Here is a 15,411-nt window from a genome sequence, read left to right as displayed (position 1 = left end):
AGCTGCTGAAACTAGGGGCTGGCAACTTGTAATGGAAAATGTTTGGTGTGAGGTGGCTTCTGAAGGACTTTAGAAGTGCTGGGTTTGTCCCTCTTTGCAGGAGACAGATGATGAGGATCGGTGCACTTTCCAGCTAGGGTAGTTGAAGGGTATGCCACACGTACCCCAAAACTCTTGTTGCTGTCCTAGCATGCGGCTCCAGGGGCGCACCAGAGGAGCCAAGCTCCCATAGCTCCTTGGGAGCTTCAGAACTGCCTGGACCAAGGAATCCAGGCTGGAGGGCCAAATTCACTTTTTCTTCAAAACCATCCTTTTATGGCAGGGCGCCTGGAGGTAACAATAATGCTGGCTGGTGGAGGGAAACACCTCCAGAGCTATGCTGTGTCCATGCTGCCTCTGCCCATGGGGCCAGCCCTGGCTCCCAAGCCAAGTGGGGCAGGCTGGCTCGCATGCCTCTTCTCTTGCAGCTTGGCCATGCCTCCTCCAGCTCCTCCAAGCCCAGGGTGCTGTTGTGCTCTGGCAACACTGGTAAATAAAACAGGGAAGAGTCTGGGGTTTTTTAAATTTTGTTTTGTTTTTTGGCTTAGTGGGACATTTGACACAGCTCACCTCATTACAGATACGCAATTTTCCCCCTCAACACAAGTGGCCTCATGCACGCTTCCTTCCTGGCACAGCCCCTGGCCCATGCTACCCCCTAACTGTGAAATGCTGGTTGGCCCAGGCCAAAACTGTAGCAGGGACCGTGCTAACAATTAGGTATCCTGGATGAAGGTGAGCCTGTGTTGGGGACTTCACCTTCATCCACTTGGTTTACTAGTAGAGATGTAGTCCCTGCACTCCTATTATTTATAGCCATGCAGGGTCCACACACATTTATTCCTTCTTGTGATTTTTTAGCTCTTAACAATGAAGTGAAAAATGTGAGGTCACGCTGCAGCTTTCCAGGACACCGATTTTATAGTATAAAGCTAAGGAAATATTGTTACATGCCCTAGAGTGTAGTATGAGGGCAGCTCACCTATTTGGGGGTGCAAAGCCTCCTGAGGTAGTGTTGGAGAGCTGTAACGGGTATGTCTGAGTGATGCTGCCAGTAGGATACAGCTTGTGGAGTGAGGGATCATCTGAGCTACTCCTGGGTTGCGTCTTGGCGGAAACCACTTATTTCCTCCCAAATAGTGCCAAAGAACACACTTAGCTCCCGAGCAGGGTGAATATCCAGCAGACTACAGCCAAACTGGAGAGCTGCAGTATCTGATAGCACGGATGTGCCCTTTGAAACAAGGAGCATCTTGAGAGGGAAATACACACCAACAACCAGCCACTTGTTTCTGGCCTCTTTGCTGGTGGGAAGATTGCACAGGGCAGAATTTGCCCATAATGCTTTCTACCATCTCTGACTAGGCAGAAACTCCCTCACCTTGGCAGACGATGCTCGCCAATCCACTGCATGACATACAGTGATGCAATGCTCCCGGGAGCGCATTTAACCATGGAAAATACCAATGATCACAAAATATACTGTACCTGGTCACTGACACCAGGTGCTGCTCCCTGGCCCATGCAACACTGGGCAAGTTCAAGGTTATGGACTTTATCTTTTGAGTGCTCCTTGGCCCGAGCCCAAAATGCAGCACAGAATGCCCACAGGAATAGGGTGAGTGGCTCCATGGACAGAACTGAAGTTCTCTCAAGAGGGTGATATTCCCCAGAGAAGTCCCTCAGCAAAATAGTCAGGGCAGCCCTGCTCAATGAGATGCTCCTTACCACATAGAAACATTAGGATTAGACTGAGAATGGGTCTGTTACGGTAGGCACCTATGTAGGCAACCCCTTTCTCTAAGATCAAAGTATCCCAAAATCAGACCAGTCCCTCTGGAGGCCCCTGGACCAGCTTCAGGCAGGCCCACTGAGAGCAGTTTACTCAGTGTCTTGTCCAGCTGAGTTTTAAATATCTCCAGGGACAGAGACCTCACAGCCACTTTGGTCTCCCATTCCAGGGTTTGACTGTCCAGGGGGACTGTCCTTAGTGAAAAAATTTATTTAATTTCTGACTGCATAGGATTCGTAACATTCAGGAGGGAGAAAAGGTGCAAGGAGAACTGAAGAGACGTCCTGTTTTCACATGGCCACTCAGTGGCAGAGAAGCGCAGTCTCTTGAATCAAAGCGCGAGGCTTGGACTCAGCCGTCCGTGCTTCATACCACGAATATTTACAAATCAGTGTCGGATGCTTACCTTATTACTTATTCAGGATCTAATGCAATGCAGACCTTTCTGGTGAAGGAGCGACACATTGTCGGGTTTTGAGTCGGAGTCCCGAAGTTGGCCATGCTTGTTACTTGTGGTGCACCTGCATTTTCTACTCTGCTGCAGGAACCCCACGTGCTCAGGGGTTTCTAGCCTGTTAACAGCTGTGGGAAACAAGCCCGCAGGCGCCCAGCACCCGCACCGACCCTGCACGGACTCTGCTGATGAAGTTCGGAGCTCAGGCGATCCAGCGGCAAAAAGCCTCACGCTTTTTTGCTCCCCCTATGCAGTCAATCCGCCTCCGCCTGCCTCGGGGGGGGGGGGCTCGGTGGCGAACCCGCTCGGTGGGAGATTAAAGGTTTTCTGCGAGAGGCAGAGCGGGGCTGTGTGAAATACAGCGGTGGCAAGGGCCAGCGCGGGGTGGACACAAGGCCCCACCTCGGTGAAGGTGGCCGTCATGGGGCACCTCAGGCCGGTCCCCAGTGCTCGGTGAGGTGGGGACACTGGCCCTGCAGAGGACATGGCTGGCTCACAGGGGACACTGCTGGCTAAGGGGGGACACTGCTGACAAGGAGGACACCACTGACAGGGGAACACTGCTGACTGGGGGGACACCGCTAGTGGGGAGGGACATGGCTGAAGAAGGGGTCACAGCTGACAGGGGCGACACTGCTGATGGGGCAACCCTGCTGGCAGGGGGGCACCACTGACAGAGGGGACACTGCTGGTGGAGGAGACATGGGTGACGCAGGGACATGGCCGAATGGGTGACACGGCTGTCAGGGTGACACCTCTGACAGGGGGACAGCACTGACAGGGGGGTACATGGCTGAAGGGGTGGCACTGCTGATGGGGGGCACCACTGCTGCGGGGAGGGGACATGGCTGATAGGGGACATGGCTGGTGGGGGGACACAGCTGGTGGGGGGGGACAAGGTTGACAAGGGGGACCTGGCTGACAGGGGGAACACGGCCGGTGGAGGGGACATGTCTGAAAAGTGGGACGCGGCTGGCGGGGGGGACGCGGCTGGTGGGGGAGGCAAAGGTTGACGGGGGGATGCAGCTGGCAGGGGGGACATGTCTGACAAGGGGGACAAGGTTGACAGGGGGGACCCGGCTGGTGGGGGGAGGACATGTCTGACAAGGGGGAAGCAGCTGACGGGGGGGACACAAGGTTGACAAGGGGGATGTGGCTGACGGCGGGGGGGGACAAGGCTGATCAGGGGGTCCCGGCCAGCGGGGGGGACATGTCTGACAGGGGGGACGCGGCTGACGGGCGGGGGACAAGGCTGACCAGGGGAACCCGGCTGGCGGGGGGGACATGTCTGACAGGGGGGACACGGCTGACGGGCGGGGGGGACGTGGCTGACCAGGGCGGCGCGGCCGGCGGGGGGGACATGTCTGACAGGGGGACGCGGCTGACGGGCGGGGGGGGACAAGGCTGACCAGGGGAACCCGGCCGGCGGGGGGGACATGTCTGACAGGGGGGACGCGGCTGACGGGCGGGGGGGGACAAGGCTGACCAGGGGAACCCGGCCGGCGGGGGGGACATGTCTGACAGGGGGGACGCGGCTGACGGGCGGGGGGGGACAAGGCTGACCAGGGCGGCGCGGCCGGCGGGGGGGACATGTCTGACAGGGGGGACGCGGCTGACGGCGGGGGGGGGGACAAGGCTGACCAGGGGAACCCGGCCGGCGGGGGGGAACATGTCTGACAGGGGGGACGCGGCTGACGGGCGGGGGGGGACAAGGCTGACCAGGGCGGCGCGGCCGGCGGGGAGCGGCACCCCCGCAGGCCGGGGGCGGGGCCGGCCGAGCCGCCTCCGCGGAGCCGCAGGCCCAGCCCGGCCCGGCCCGCAGGGCGCTGCCTGCCCGTGCCCGCCCCCGGCGGCCCCCCCAGCCCTCCCCCCGACGCGAGGGCGGGCTGCCGCCGACCCCGCCCCCGGCTCCGCGCCGCTTTGAAGCGGCCTCGGCGGCCGCCCGCGCAGAGCTGCCGGCGCCCCGCCATGGTGCTGCCCGAGGAGCAGGCCCGCCTGTACCGGCCGCGGGCCGAGCTGCTGCCGGCGGCGCACATCCCCTCGCTGCCGCACTACCAGCGCCTCTACCAGCGCTCCGTGGAGGAGCCGCGCGGTGAGCGCCGCCGGGCCTGCTGGTGGCGGGAGGTTTGCGGCGGGGCCGGGGCCGCGGCCGCCCTTCCGCCGGGGCGGCGGAGCGGGCTGCGGCCTCGGTGCTGCCCTCGGCGCCTGGCCGCAGCGGTAGCCCCGCTGCCAGCTGCCCTCGCTTCCTCTCTGGGTCCGCCCAGTGAATTGTTTAACGTACAAAGTGATGTTCTATTTATGATTGTTATTTCCTTATTCCTTTACCCTGGGTCCTAAGGTGTGATCGTTGCTCTTTGCAGAGTTCTGGGGTGATGTCGCTAAGGAGTTTTACTGGAAGACCCAGCCCTCTGGGCCGTTTCTGAAGTACAACTTTGACGTGACAAAGGGGAAGATCTTCGTTGAATGGATGAAAGGGGCGACGACCAACATCTGCTACAACCTGTTGGATAGAAATGTCAATGAGAAGAAACTGGGGGACAAAATTGCTTTTTACTGGTAAAGTATTTTTATTATAATGTAGAAACTGTGTCAATGCAATGCCCAAGTGTATAAATGATACTGATTTCTGTTGAGGTGAATTAAAATGTGATTAAAATCTAGGAGGCTTTAATTTTTTCATAGCTATAGCTGGTGTTTGCTTTCCATGAAGGAGCTGTGTAATTGAGCTTCTTCTTCCATCTTGGGATGCTCTGAAGTAGTAGCAGCAAGGCTCTCCTGACTTCTAGCTCTACCTCTGTCAGTACAGCCACTAAAGCTAAGAGCAGTCATGCTGTTTTACAGGCATTATTTAGGTAGGTGCCATGGTACCCTTGTGAAATAGGTAGATGTTGCTTTGCAGGAAGGGACATGGGATCAGGAACAAATAGCATCCAAAATCAAAATGTGAATTAAACCCAGACTTCCTGTTTCCATGTTCTGCTGATCTGTCAAGTTTCTGCTCCTATGGCAGAAATGTTCTTCTAAAACCTGAAGTTATATATTGGTTTCTTGCTTTTGAGTTCATATAACTTTGCGAAGCTCTCTAAAAGGCTGGCTTCTCTGACATTACCTTCAGGAAGGACAGTTGACTTCCCTATCTTAAGCCCTATCTTAAGTTTGTTTGCCTGTTTGTTTTCAGAGTAGTTTCTAGTCTGAAAAACCCCATGAAGCTGAAATTTTCAGACTGATGCACAATGGGCTTCACTGGCGACTTCTGAAAGCCAGGTGCTCTGCTGCAGACCTGGCTCAGCTGGCACCTCACTTCTGCTCCCTGAGTCGAGGACGCTGCCTTGCCCGCTTGCGTTCAGCTGCTTTGCTCAACTATCTTGCATTTATCTTGCTCTGTGCTCCTGTAACTGTATGTGGCAGTACAGAAGCGAAGTGAAACACATGCAACTTGTTAAGTTGCAGTGCTAGCTTAGGCTATTGTGATTCCCTTCAGAGGAGCAGCTGTATGAATCTTAACTGTCACTGCAAGACAAAATACTGGGGCTTTTAAATGACAAACAGCTGTGCTGCTCCGATTAAGTTGGTGCAGTCAGAGTCCCTCTGTGTTGCTGGCATAAAGGTGATTTGTGGCTCCCACCCTGCACAAAGGAACATGTTTATACCAGCTTAGTTCTCTCTATGGTTGTATAATTGAGGGCTCATATGTGAGTTTTCAGTTGTGCACCTGCTACTTCAGTAAAAGAATTGCCACCTAACAAATAATATTAACAAGGCTCTAGCTTATGCCACTGAAATGGCGGTAAGCGTTTGCCTCTCTGCTAGCCAACTACATTCTCCAACTCACTCAGATGTAAAATGACTTCAGCTTTTGAATGAAAACTCCTTCGTAAGCTCATTCAGGTAAAGGTGCGTGTCAACAAACAAAAGCCATTTGGCAGGCTCCTGGGCAGCCAGGGCTGCCAGCTGTGCTGGGATTTATGGAGTGGATACATCATTCTTCCACATCAGCACCTGTGTGTGACAGATAGGCAGCAGCCTACAGCTTTAATTTGGCCTTAGTAAAGATTCTCCTCGTTATTCTGGCAGGCTTTGTGGGGGTATTGTGATGCTAAGCAATACTCCCAGCGGGTATTAAAAAGGTGCGTGTCAGTCTCGGTGTTTGTAGTGCTGAAAAACATAAGGTCCCTTTCCCCTTAACAGGCAATTTTTCCAGGCCCAGTTTTGGGGTAAACTCTCCTAGTGCACTTCATCATGAATGATTGATTCTGAGGTGGGCGTTGGGGTGCCTGAAGCTCAGTTGCGGATGAAAAGGCATGCTGAATATGACGGGCAATGCAAACATGGCACAGTGGGTCTTGAGGAAGCAGGGCTAGGGGTTGGTACCTGTAAATGGGTAACCGTCCTTCCATGGCTGTGCAAAACACTCCATTGAGCAAGCCCAGTTTTCTAAAACCCTTGAGACTTTTCATAGATTATGAAAAAAGCCAACAAAGCCTCCAACAGCCAAAGGGAATTCCTAGAGAAAAACTTATTTTTTTTTAAAATACTTTGCCAAATTTCCTCCTTTTAGGAATATCTAGATATGGGGAGAGTTAGATGGGAAAGGAGCTGAGATTATACTGAGGCAGTATACTGATCAACTGTAAGAGAGCTCTGCAAAGGTGCAGGGTCATGGCCTTTCTTCTCGGAGAAGAGGAATTGGGGGAAAAGGAATAATGTTTCCAGGCATTGCAGAGCATTTGTAAGAAGTGTGAGTCCGGACAAAAAAGAGCTGCTGTTACTGCATTGACTACGGTTGCCTCAAGTTTCGCCTAGGCGGGAAGGAGCTAGTGGTTCACTGGGATCTGTTCTCGCCAAGCTGCTCTGCAAATTCCTGTAACGCTGCCAGTCGTCTTGTATTGCAAAAACTGGCTGTACTCAAAGGGTCGGAGCCTGGGGATGTGGCTTAGCCTACAGGCCCTTCCAGGCTCTGAGCGATGCTGTGATCAGACACTGCATAACTGGTACATAGGTGACATTTACCGTCACAGTATCATCCTCTGGGTGCTGCATAGTTCCGAACTACCACCCTGAGTCGGTAGGAAACGCTTGCAGTTTCTGTTGCCTGTTTCGCTATGATAGCTCTGGCTGCTCGTGAATGTTATGAGTATTTCTATCCCTGCTGCTTTTGATTCCTCTTTCTGTGTTTGGTGTTGCTGATGTGGCCTAAAACATAACGGAAGAGCCAGGAAATTTTTCTGATAAAAGTGCTTGTCTCAAAAGTGAAATCTTTCGTAATTGTGTGGGAAGACTGAAGTTAATGCTGTGGCCACTGTGCAGGTAGATACCTGCCCTAGCTGTCATGGACCTTGCAGGCATAATGCACTGGACACACCAGCTGAGACACTGATGGCACTTGTGTGGGACTTGAACCAGTCCTGAAGACTTTCTGTGGTTGTTGCTACATTAACTAAAGTTAGCAAACAGTATGCTTTCACCATGCTGTAAGCTCACCTCTGTTGCATAGACAAGCCCTTAACTGTACACTGAAATGCCTGTTAATAATCTAGAGTTAGTGCCTGCCTGGTCAGCTTCTGGAGGTAAAAATATAACCAGATGGGAATTCAGAAAACAGTTACTACAGAACTCTTCCCATATTCTCTGTAATTAGACCTTGGGTTTAAAGGTACTGAGATGAAACATATTTCATTTCCTGATCTCTGTATAGCAGAAGCACTAATTGGCGACCTTTGTTTCTCAAACCCATCAGCCCATTTGTTGTGCTGGTAGCTATGTGGCGGGGGGACCTGAAGGCGGAATTTGGCATGCTGTGGTTTCACCTTGGCACAGGCCCAGCTGCACGGGCTTAACAGAGCACTGCTGGCTTTGGAAGAGCGTATCAGTTTTCTGCTTTGTTGCATTTGCATATAAAGTAATGTATTTAGGAAGGAGAAGCAAAGATAGTAAAGGCTGCCAGAACTTAACTGCAGCTTTGTTTAAACAGAAAAATAACTGTCAATCATTCCCATTCTGGATCTGTAATAAACATGACATGCAAAGATAAAATGGACTTTTCCTTTTTTATCTAATAAAGGATTTAGGGGCTTATAGCTGTAAGATTTCTTCAGATAAATCTTTATATAAGAAAGCAAGTGAGCATTGTTTTTTAAACAATCAATTGAAAAGCAAAGCACTACTCCCTGACTGCCCCTAGAGGTTTTTTAGCAGGACACTGGAACTAACAGGTTTTTTTTGACAGCAGCCTTCTAGAGAGGATACAGATTTGTCTTCACACCTCAGTGTTCCTCAGAATCCAAATGCCCATTCACTCTGAGCATATGCCTGCAACAAAGTAAAAAAAAAAAAAAAAAAAGTCACGTGTCATCTCCTGGGGGGAGGCCTGTGGGCTGCTGGTAGGTGGTTGAACTGGTTTGCTGCTATTATCAGAGTGGCAGCCCACAGCTCAATCTGGAATGCTTTTTTCTGGGATAAGTCATCTCAGTTGAAATGGAGCCAGATGCCAGCTGTGCCACAGTTGCATTTCTGCTGTCAGGGTCTGGGCCTCTTCCATTTGGAGAAATACTCTTGCCTTAAACTGCTGAGAGCAGTCAAAGTGTTTGACCTCCAGAATCTAGATCAGCAGTGTACTTTTATCTCTAGATACCTTCAGAGGTATCGGTCTTCCATTGCTATCCCATGGACAGCACTGGCAGTGGGGGCTGTTAACCTCAAGAGTTTCAGAAGTGCTTAATCATAGCCAGCTTCTACATGATGCACTTGGCTACTCCTGCTGGCTTCAGGACTTTGGAGTGTCCCATGCCAAACTGATTTTTCATTTCTTTAGTAATTTCCTGAGTGACTTGTCCATACTTCCAGTGATGCAGCCTCTTTCAACACTGTCTTTCTAGTAGTGAAAACACATCCCTAAATCGCACAACTTTTTTAGAAGAAAGAAATTTCACGGAGTGGGAGGGTTGCATTGACTTAGGCACTCACTGATACAGACTTCCAGGTGTGTGTTTCTGAGCTGGCAAGAGCAGCTAAAGCCACGGGGCAGGTGCTACCAAAGAGCCCTACCCGTTGCTGCTGTTCCCTGGTTACTGCTCTGAAGGGCTTATTTAAAAGAGGGTAATTCCAGTAAGCTTTTACAGTAAGAAGAAGCATTACTCATGGAAAAGTTACTGTGTGTTTCATTGGAGCTTGCAGCACTACCCAGGCTCAGCACGGTTCCCTTCTGCTGATGGGAATTCTCCTTTGGAAAAGGGGTGACCTGCTCATCCCTGGAAATCTGAGGGGTCTTCTGCGGTATGTCCCCATCGATCCACGTAGCCTCCCCGTGGTTTGGCTTAGTGCATGCTGAGAGCAGTGTGATAGAGCTGAGATCTGAATTATTGGCAGGCGTTTACTTATTTCACTGTTGGACAGTTCACTGCTCTGCAGCTGGGAATCGGGCGATTTAGGTGCACCTGAAGTAATAAAATATATTGGATATGCTTGTGTTTCACTAAGCTGCAAATCTTGAACACTCCTTTATGGGCTGTGATAGTTGTAGCTTGTGTCATGGTAAGAAGGGTAGTGGTCTTCTCGTGGGTTTTATGCCATCCTTGAGGCTTGAGGGTGGTGGTGGGGGAGCTGTTGGAAAACTTTTGGTAGTAGCAGCATCTCTCCAGTTAACTGCATGCTTTGGAACAGTGTTTCTACTACCTTTAAAAGAGAACATTTCTGCTTTGCAGAGCTGCTTTCTGGTTCTAACCTGCGTGGCTACTGCAATAGTGGGAATGGTGGGAGCGTTAATAAAAACTTGGTATTAAAATGAGGAGGAAAGACAATAGCTCAGACACATCTAGGTCTTGAAGAGGGATGTGCTTGGCTAATTTCTTTGGTGAAATTCTTTCTGCCCCTCTGAAAAGAAGCAAGGCAGGAAGTGGAGAACATCTGGAATGGTTTGCCTAAATCAACTGAAGAGGCTTGAAAGAAAGTCTGGAAGAACTCTAAGTAGTTATTGGGCACATAGTGCAAACAGCCAGAGGCATCAGCTGGTGATATCAGAAAGATGCTAAGATATTCAGCAAAAGCAGTAGTGTGTCTTTATTTTCAGCCCTAGACCTCAGTGAAAGGACATCTATATGAAGACATAGAAGGTAGCATATGCACTGTCAGTAACTGCTGAGAACTGGAAGAAGCAGGAATGGGTGAAGAGCTTGAGGATTAGCCATAGGAAGGCCAAGCAAGCTCATTCAAAGAGAGGTGTGAGGCGATGATGCTGTATCTGGCACCATCTGCTAAGGCAGCTCTGCCTCTGCTAAAGGAAGTGAGATTGGTTTGGCTCACCAGCGTCCACCTCAGCTTGGTCAGCAGGTGTGTTATATAGCTCTAGAAGATTTGCTCCAGTTCCAGGAGCTCTAACCTGTCTCGGAGCGTCTGATCCCAGCTGCAAAGGTACTATAGGGCTTGCACGAAACCTCTTCCCAAAGCTTTGCTCTCAGGTGCTGCTGGTCAGGAGGTGAATGCCAGTATGGTTATTGCTGTGGCAGTAGCACAGACAGCACTGGGTGCTTATATATAAGTGCAAAGTGGGACTGAAGGGACTTGTAGTTTGTTCTCAGATGTAGCTCCCTGGCTTTTTTCCATCAATGGATGGAGTCTGCATTTTCAGCTGAGGACTGTTTAGAGCAAGGCTATGCTGAACTGAGAATTAACCAGTCTTATTTAATTACGCTGATTCCCCTACCATGGGAGCAGTTGCAGATGGGATGCGGGTAAGGGGCTGCCCCAGGGCAGTGCGGTGGCACCTGCTGAGGGTTTGGAGATTCTTGGCCTGGCCTGAGGGAATGGCTCATAAAAAGCATAGTGGTTGTGGCTGGAGCTTGTTTCCACAGGCTGCATGTGTTTCCTGAGATCTGGCATCCACCAGTTTTCTCCTGTCATATCTTGAGGTTGATCTGTCCTGAGTGTGTTTCTGTTAATGGGCTTTTGCTCAGTGTGCTGCCTCCTCCATTCTCTTTATTTCTGGTGAAATCTCTGCAACAGGGCCAACAAGTGAGGGATTTTGCCCAAGGGATGAACTAAATATGTGAGAGCAGCAAAATGCCTTCTTCAAGCTCATGCTGTCCTGTGCAGGTACACTGGGGTGCTTTCCTGGATGCTCTGAGTCAGTGTTTTAAATGTCCTGTCACATTAGGAGCCGTTCAGACAGCTGGCAGACGTCTAGTCACCTGAAAGCAGAGCTTGACTCATCCCTGTCAGGTACGCATGCGATTCTAGGGAGATGCTGGGAAGGACAGCATGATGTTTCTGGGACTCCAGGCTCTGTTCTCCTCCTGCAGAGCCTTTTCGATCTTGGGGTGTGCTCCGGGTAGCTGTTGGGGCAGAAGGACAAGCGGGGAGCCGAGAGACTCGGAGCCTCATTGCTGTTACCGCTACTGGTCCCGCTGTGATGTGTTGAGCGGTTGGAGGAGGCTACTGTAAGCAGCAATTCGTGGCAGCCGTTCTCAGGCTGCAGCAACAGCAGCAGCCCGCAGGGCCCGGGCTTCCTTTTGCGCAGGGCAGGTGTCCTGCTTGCACAGCTTTTGCTGCTGTTCAGCCCCTCTCTGCAACACAGGAGGAGGGCAAGTATTAAACGATGGTGATTGCCGGATTACACATTGCCTGTAGTCACCTATGGTCTTGTCTATTGAGAAATTTCCCAGGACTCATGCCTCTGTGGGAGGACATTCAGCAGTATTGAAGATCTGCACTGAAAGTAGCTTCTTCTGAGCTCAGACAACCTGTAAACCTGCTCCCCATAGGCAGAATGGGGCTTTTCCCCCTTCTCATGATCTCTTCTAACAGTTCTTGAGTTGAAGTCCGCAAAGGAAGCGAGCCCTTGGCAGCACCTGGGCGATTGCTCCAAGGCCGAGCTGTAAGGAGAGTGGTGGTACAAAGAAGCCCTCCGTCTTGAGCACGCATACTGGCAGCGGTGCAGAGTCAGGGAAGCAGCTTTCATTCGGGTTGTGTCAGAGCTGGTTTGTTCCTGGTGTTTTGCTCTGAAGCCCTTGGTCGCAGTTGCTGGCAGGGAGACAGTATCTGTCTATATATACACAAGGGAATATCCTGGAAGTATTTGACCAAATAAATAATTTGGACGGCAATAGAAGAGCCCAAGATTAGATGGCAGCCACCCAAGATTAGGTGGCATCCACTGCAGGAACTTGAATGTGAAATTGCAGAACTGCTGGCCAGGGAGTGCAATGTGCTATTGCAAGGGACTGCTGTGCCGAGGACTGGGAGGTTGCCAGCCTGTCTCCATCTACAGAGAGGGCTGTAGAGAGGTCCTGGGAAGTACGGACTGGTGAATCTGACTTGCATCCATGGTGGCTCCTGAAGTAAGGCATAAGGTCACTGTGTGCATGGACCAGTGCAGCCTGTGGGGACAGAGTCAGCAGAGCTACTGGAAGGGGAGGTTCTGCCTGGCAGACCTGCTGGAGTTCCATGAGGGTGTCAGTAAGCCCGCAGATATGACTCTTTTTGGACAGCCCTGGATGAGGTTTCCCGTGAAAAATTATTTGGGAATTAACTGCCAAAGCTGTAGAGGGTGTGTCCTGGCCCTTCAGGGCGTAGACCACGTCCTTGGCCGTGACCGTCTTTCTCTTGGCGTGCTCCACGTAGGTGACAGCATCACGGATCATCTTCTCCAAGACGACCTTCAGCAAGTTCAGGTCCTCAGAAATGGAAGAAAGGACTTTTTATGGATCTGGTTAAGCCTTGCCCTTCGCTTCCTTTCTTTTAATGATCACTTTTCAGGATCGGCTGCAGATTCCCCAGGGATCAGTTTTGAGACTGGTGCCTGAACTGCCAAAGGTGGTTGGCTAGCATGCCCCCAGAAACATCTGCTGCTGTTGGAGACAAAACACTGGACCCTGGTTCTGACTCAGAACAGAGTATTTCTTTTGCTCTAGTCTAAGAGGCGGCTGAGCTGCTGTGAAAGTCCCATTCCTGAAGTGTAATATCTCAGTGTAAATGAGGCTTCTTGTTCATCATGTTCTTATTTGGTATTTCTTCCTCATGCTGCTCATTGGACTGACAGAGGGCCTGGCTCTGTTGGTGCAGCACAGGGGATTTAATGAGTCTTCATGAAGAGCTTCTTGCACCACTGTCTTAAAAGGTTGGCTGATACCCTTTACAAAGCCTTCTTTCTGCACGTTTCTGTGTGCGTAGTTGCACAAAACTGCCTGGGAGAGGACAGAGGGGTGTGTGTGAACGCATACAGTAGCTCCTGAATTTTCTCATAGCCTGTGAAACTTGCTCTTGTAATTACATTTTGTAACATTGGGATAGATTACAGGCACCTCGATATATTTGAAGAGTAGTTTGCTTACTGCTGGCAGGGGCTTTGCAATTACGCAGCAGTTGCCTATGGGGAATATTGGCAGGAGAGGTGAAACTGTGGGTCGATAAACGTAGTTCATGGATAAAGAGGATGGTGAGCTTCTGCGCAGATTAAGGATATGTCCTCCTCCATGGAGGATCGAAGCCTTTAGTTTGCTCTTCAGACTAGAAAAACCCGATTATTCTATTTCAGCCATGTGAATGGCTTGTATGTTCTTCCCAAGCAACCTGGCATGAAAGGAGCAGATGTGGAGAAGGAACCAGGCCTGCAAGTGCATAAGACTTGCTCTAATTAGTGGCATTTACAGGGCACAAAGTGGTGGAGCTCTACAAAAAGAGGTCCCTAGTGGATGCTTGCTACAAGCATGATGCTTCCCCCGTGGGCGGTTGTGTTGTGCCTGTAGGGCTTTCTGTGCCCCAAGCTGTTGGCTGTAGTACTGATTTGCCGATGCTTTGACAAAACCTCTTGAATCTCCCCAGCGTAATGGGCCGGACTTTTCCTGCCTGTTCTCAGACTCTAGGGCTGTGTTAGAGCTGTTGCATTTGTCTGGCACAGGGATTTCAGTTCTCTATTTGTATTTCTGCATGTTGTTTGTTGAAAAGATATCTGGTATTCTGCAGTTTCGGTGGGGTGAATGTTGAAATGGGGTGTGGTATGAATCATGAGTCTTGGCAGTCCTCTGTAAATTGATTTTTTTTTTTTTTTTTGTTCTAGACTTTTAAAGCTGATCATTTTGGCAGGTGTCACCTTCCTTCTTTAGGGGAATTGCTGGCCTTCCTGGTTTCTTTTTTGGCCCAAACAATAGTTAAGCATGATCTGTGTTGTTATTGCCACTGACTTTCTTCTAAGATGTTTCGAATACGGAATGAGATGACAGTTCAGCAGATGACATCTGGCCATCACCTCTGAAAGTTTCCAAGGCATGAAGTTGAAAGGTCTACCAAAAGTCTGATTAAAGGCTTAGTTTCTTGTGATGGGCTTGATGGATATTCTTTGAGCCTCCGTTGAAATCACCTTGCCTGGCATTCAGTGTTCATAGAAAGTCTTGACTAGTTGGCAGTGTGCTCTATCTAGAGATGCAGCGTTTTCCCAAATGGGGCGTTTACCAGCTGCAGGCAGCTTGTTGACTATTTTACTTATAAAAGCTTCATCCAGGATTTTGTGTGTTTTGTGGTCTGTTTGCAAAGTGTTTAAACAAGGAGTCAGCTGTGTCATACTTGAAATAAGCTCTCTTCCAGTTGGACTGGCAAAAGTAGTCCGTGCTCCTCTGACAATATTACTTACGATAAACATCTAAGACGTTTCCTCCTACGTCAAACTGTCACTCTCTGGTGCAGCATTCTGTGGATTTAGCTTGCAGGATTAGAAGTGATGGCTGAGATAACCCAAATGTTGGAGAAACTTGGTGGAATGAGTCTTGCATATGAGCTGTGTTGAAACACTACATGATCCCTAGACATTGTGTTTAAAAAAAACTTAAACAGCATTTGCTCTAGATAACATAGAAGAAAAGCCATCATTTTTCTTTATTGGCTCTTTTTATGTATTGTAAAATACTTTAGGATATAAGAACATAATTAGAATTAGTGTATATTCCCTCTGTTTTATTTTTAGTGAATATCAAACAAGTAGGGAAACTTGTTAAAGCCACAGGTGACGGACTAGCAGAATACTCCTTGCCGATGAACATCTACCTGTCAGTGTGTAATGACTATTGACACAAGCACCAGGATGATTTGCATGTGGCTTGCATTGCTTGTAAGCTGTCTGCTTTATTTTGTCAGGGAAATG

General features: G+C 50.1%; 1 protein-coding gene across 2 annotated transcripts in view; it reads left to right on the top strand.

The window, feature by feature from the left end:
• Positions 1-4,163: 4,163 nt before the first annotated feature.
• Positions 4,164-15,411, top strand: part of ACSS2 (acyl-CoA synthetase short chain family member 2) — a 37,913-nt gene continuing 26,665 nt past the window's right edge. For both annotated transcript variants that reach the window (XM_068911965.1, XM_068911964.1), the window contains exons 1-2: positions 4,164-4,377; positions 4,646-4,841. In XM_068911965.1, the coding sequence (XP_068768066.1) occupies positions 4,254-4,377; positions 4,646-4,841 (320 nt within the window). In that variant the 5' untranslated portion in view covers positions 4,164-4,253. The remainder of the gene's footprint in view (positions 4,378-4,645; positions 4,842-15,411) is intronic.

This window comes from Struthio camelus, chromosome 18 (genome assembly GCF_040807025.1).
Source record: "Struthio camelus isolate bStrCam1 chromosome 18, bStrCam1.hap1, whole genome shotgun sequence".
In the NCBI taxonomy this organism is placed as follows: Eukaryota; Metazoa; Chordata; class Aves; order Struthioniformes; family Struthionidae; genus Struthio; species Struthio camelus.
The sequence above is the reverse complement of the archived record's forward strand: the minus strand, read 5'-3'. Positions and strand labels throughout refer to the sequence as shown.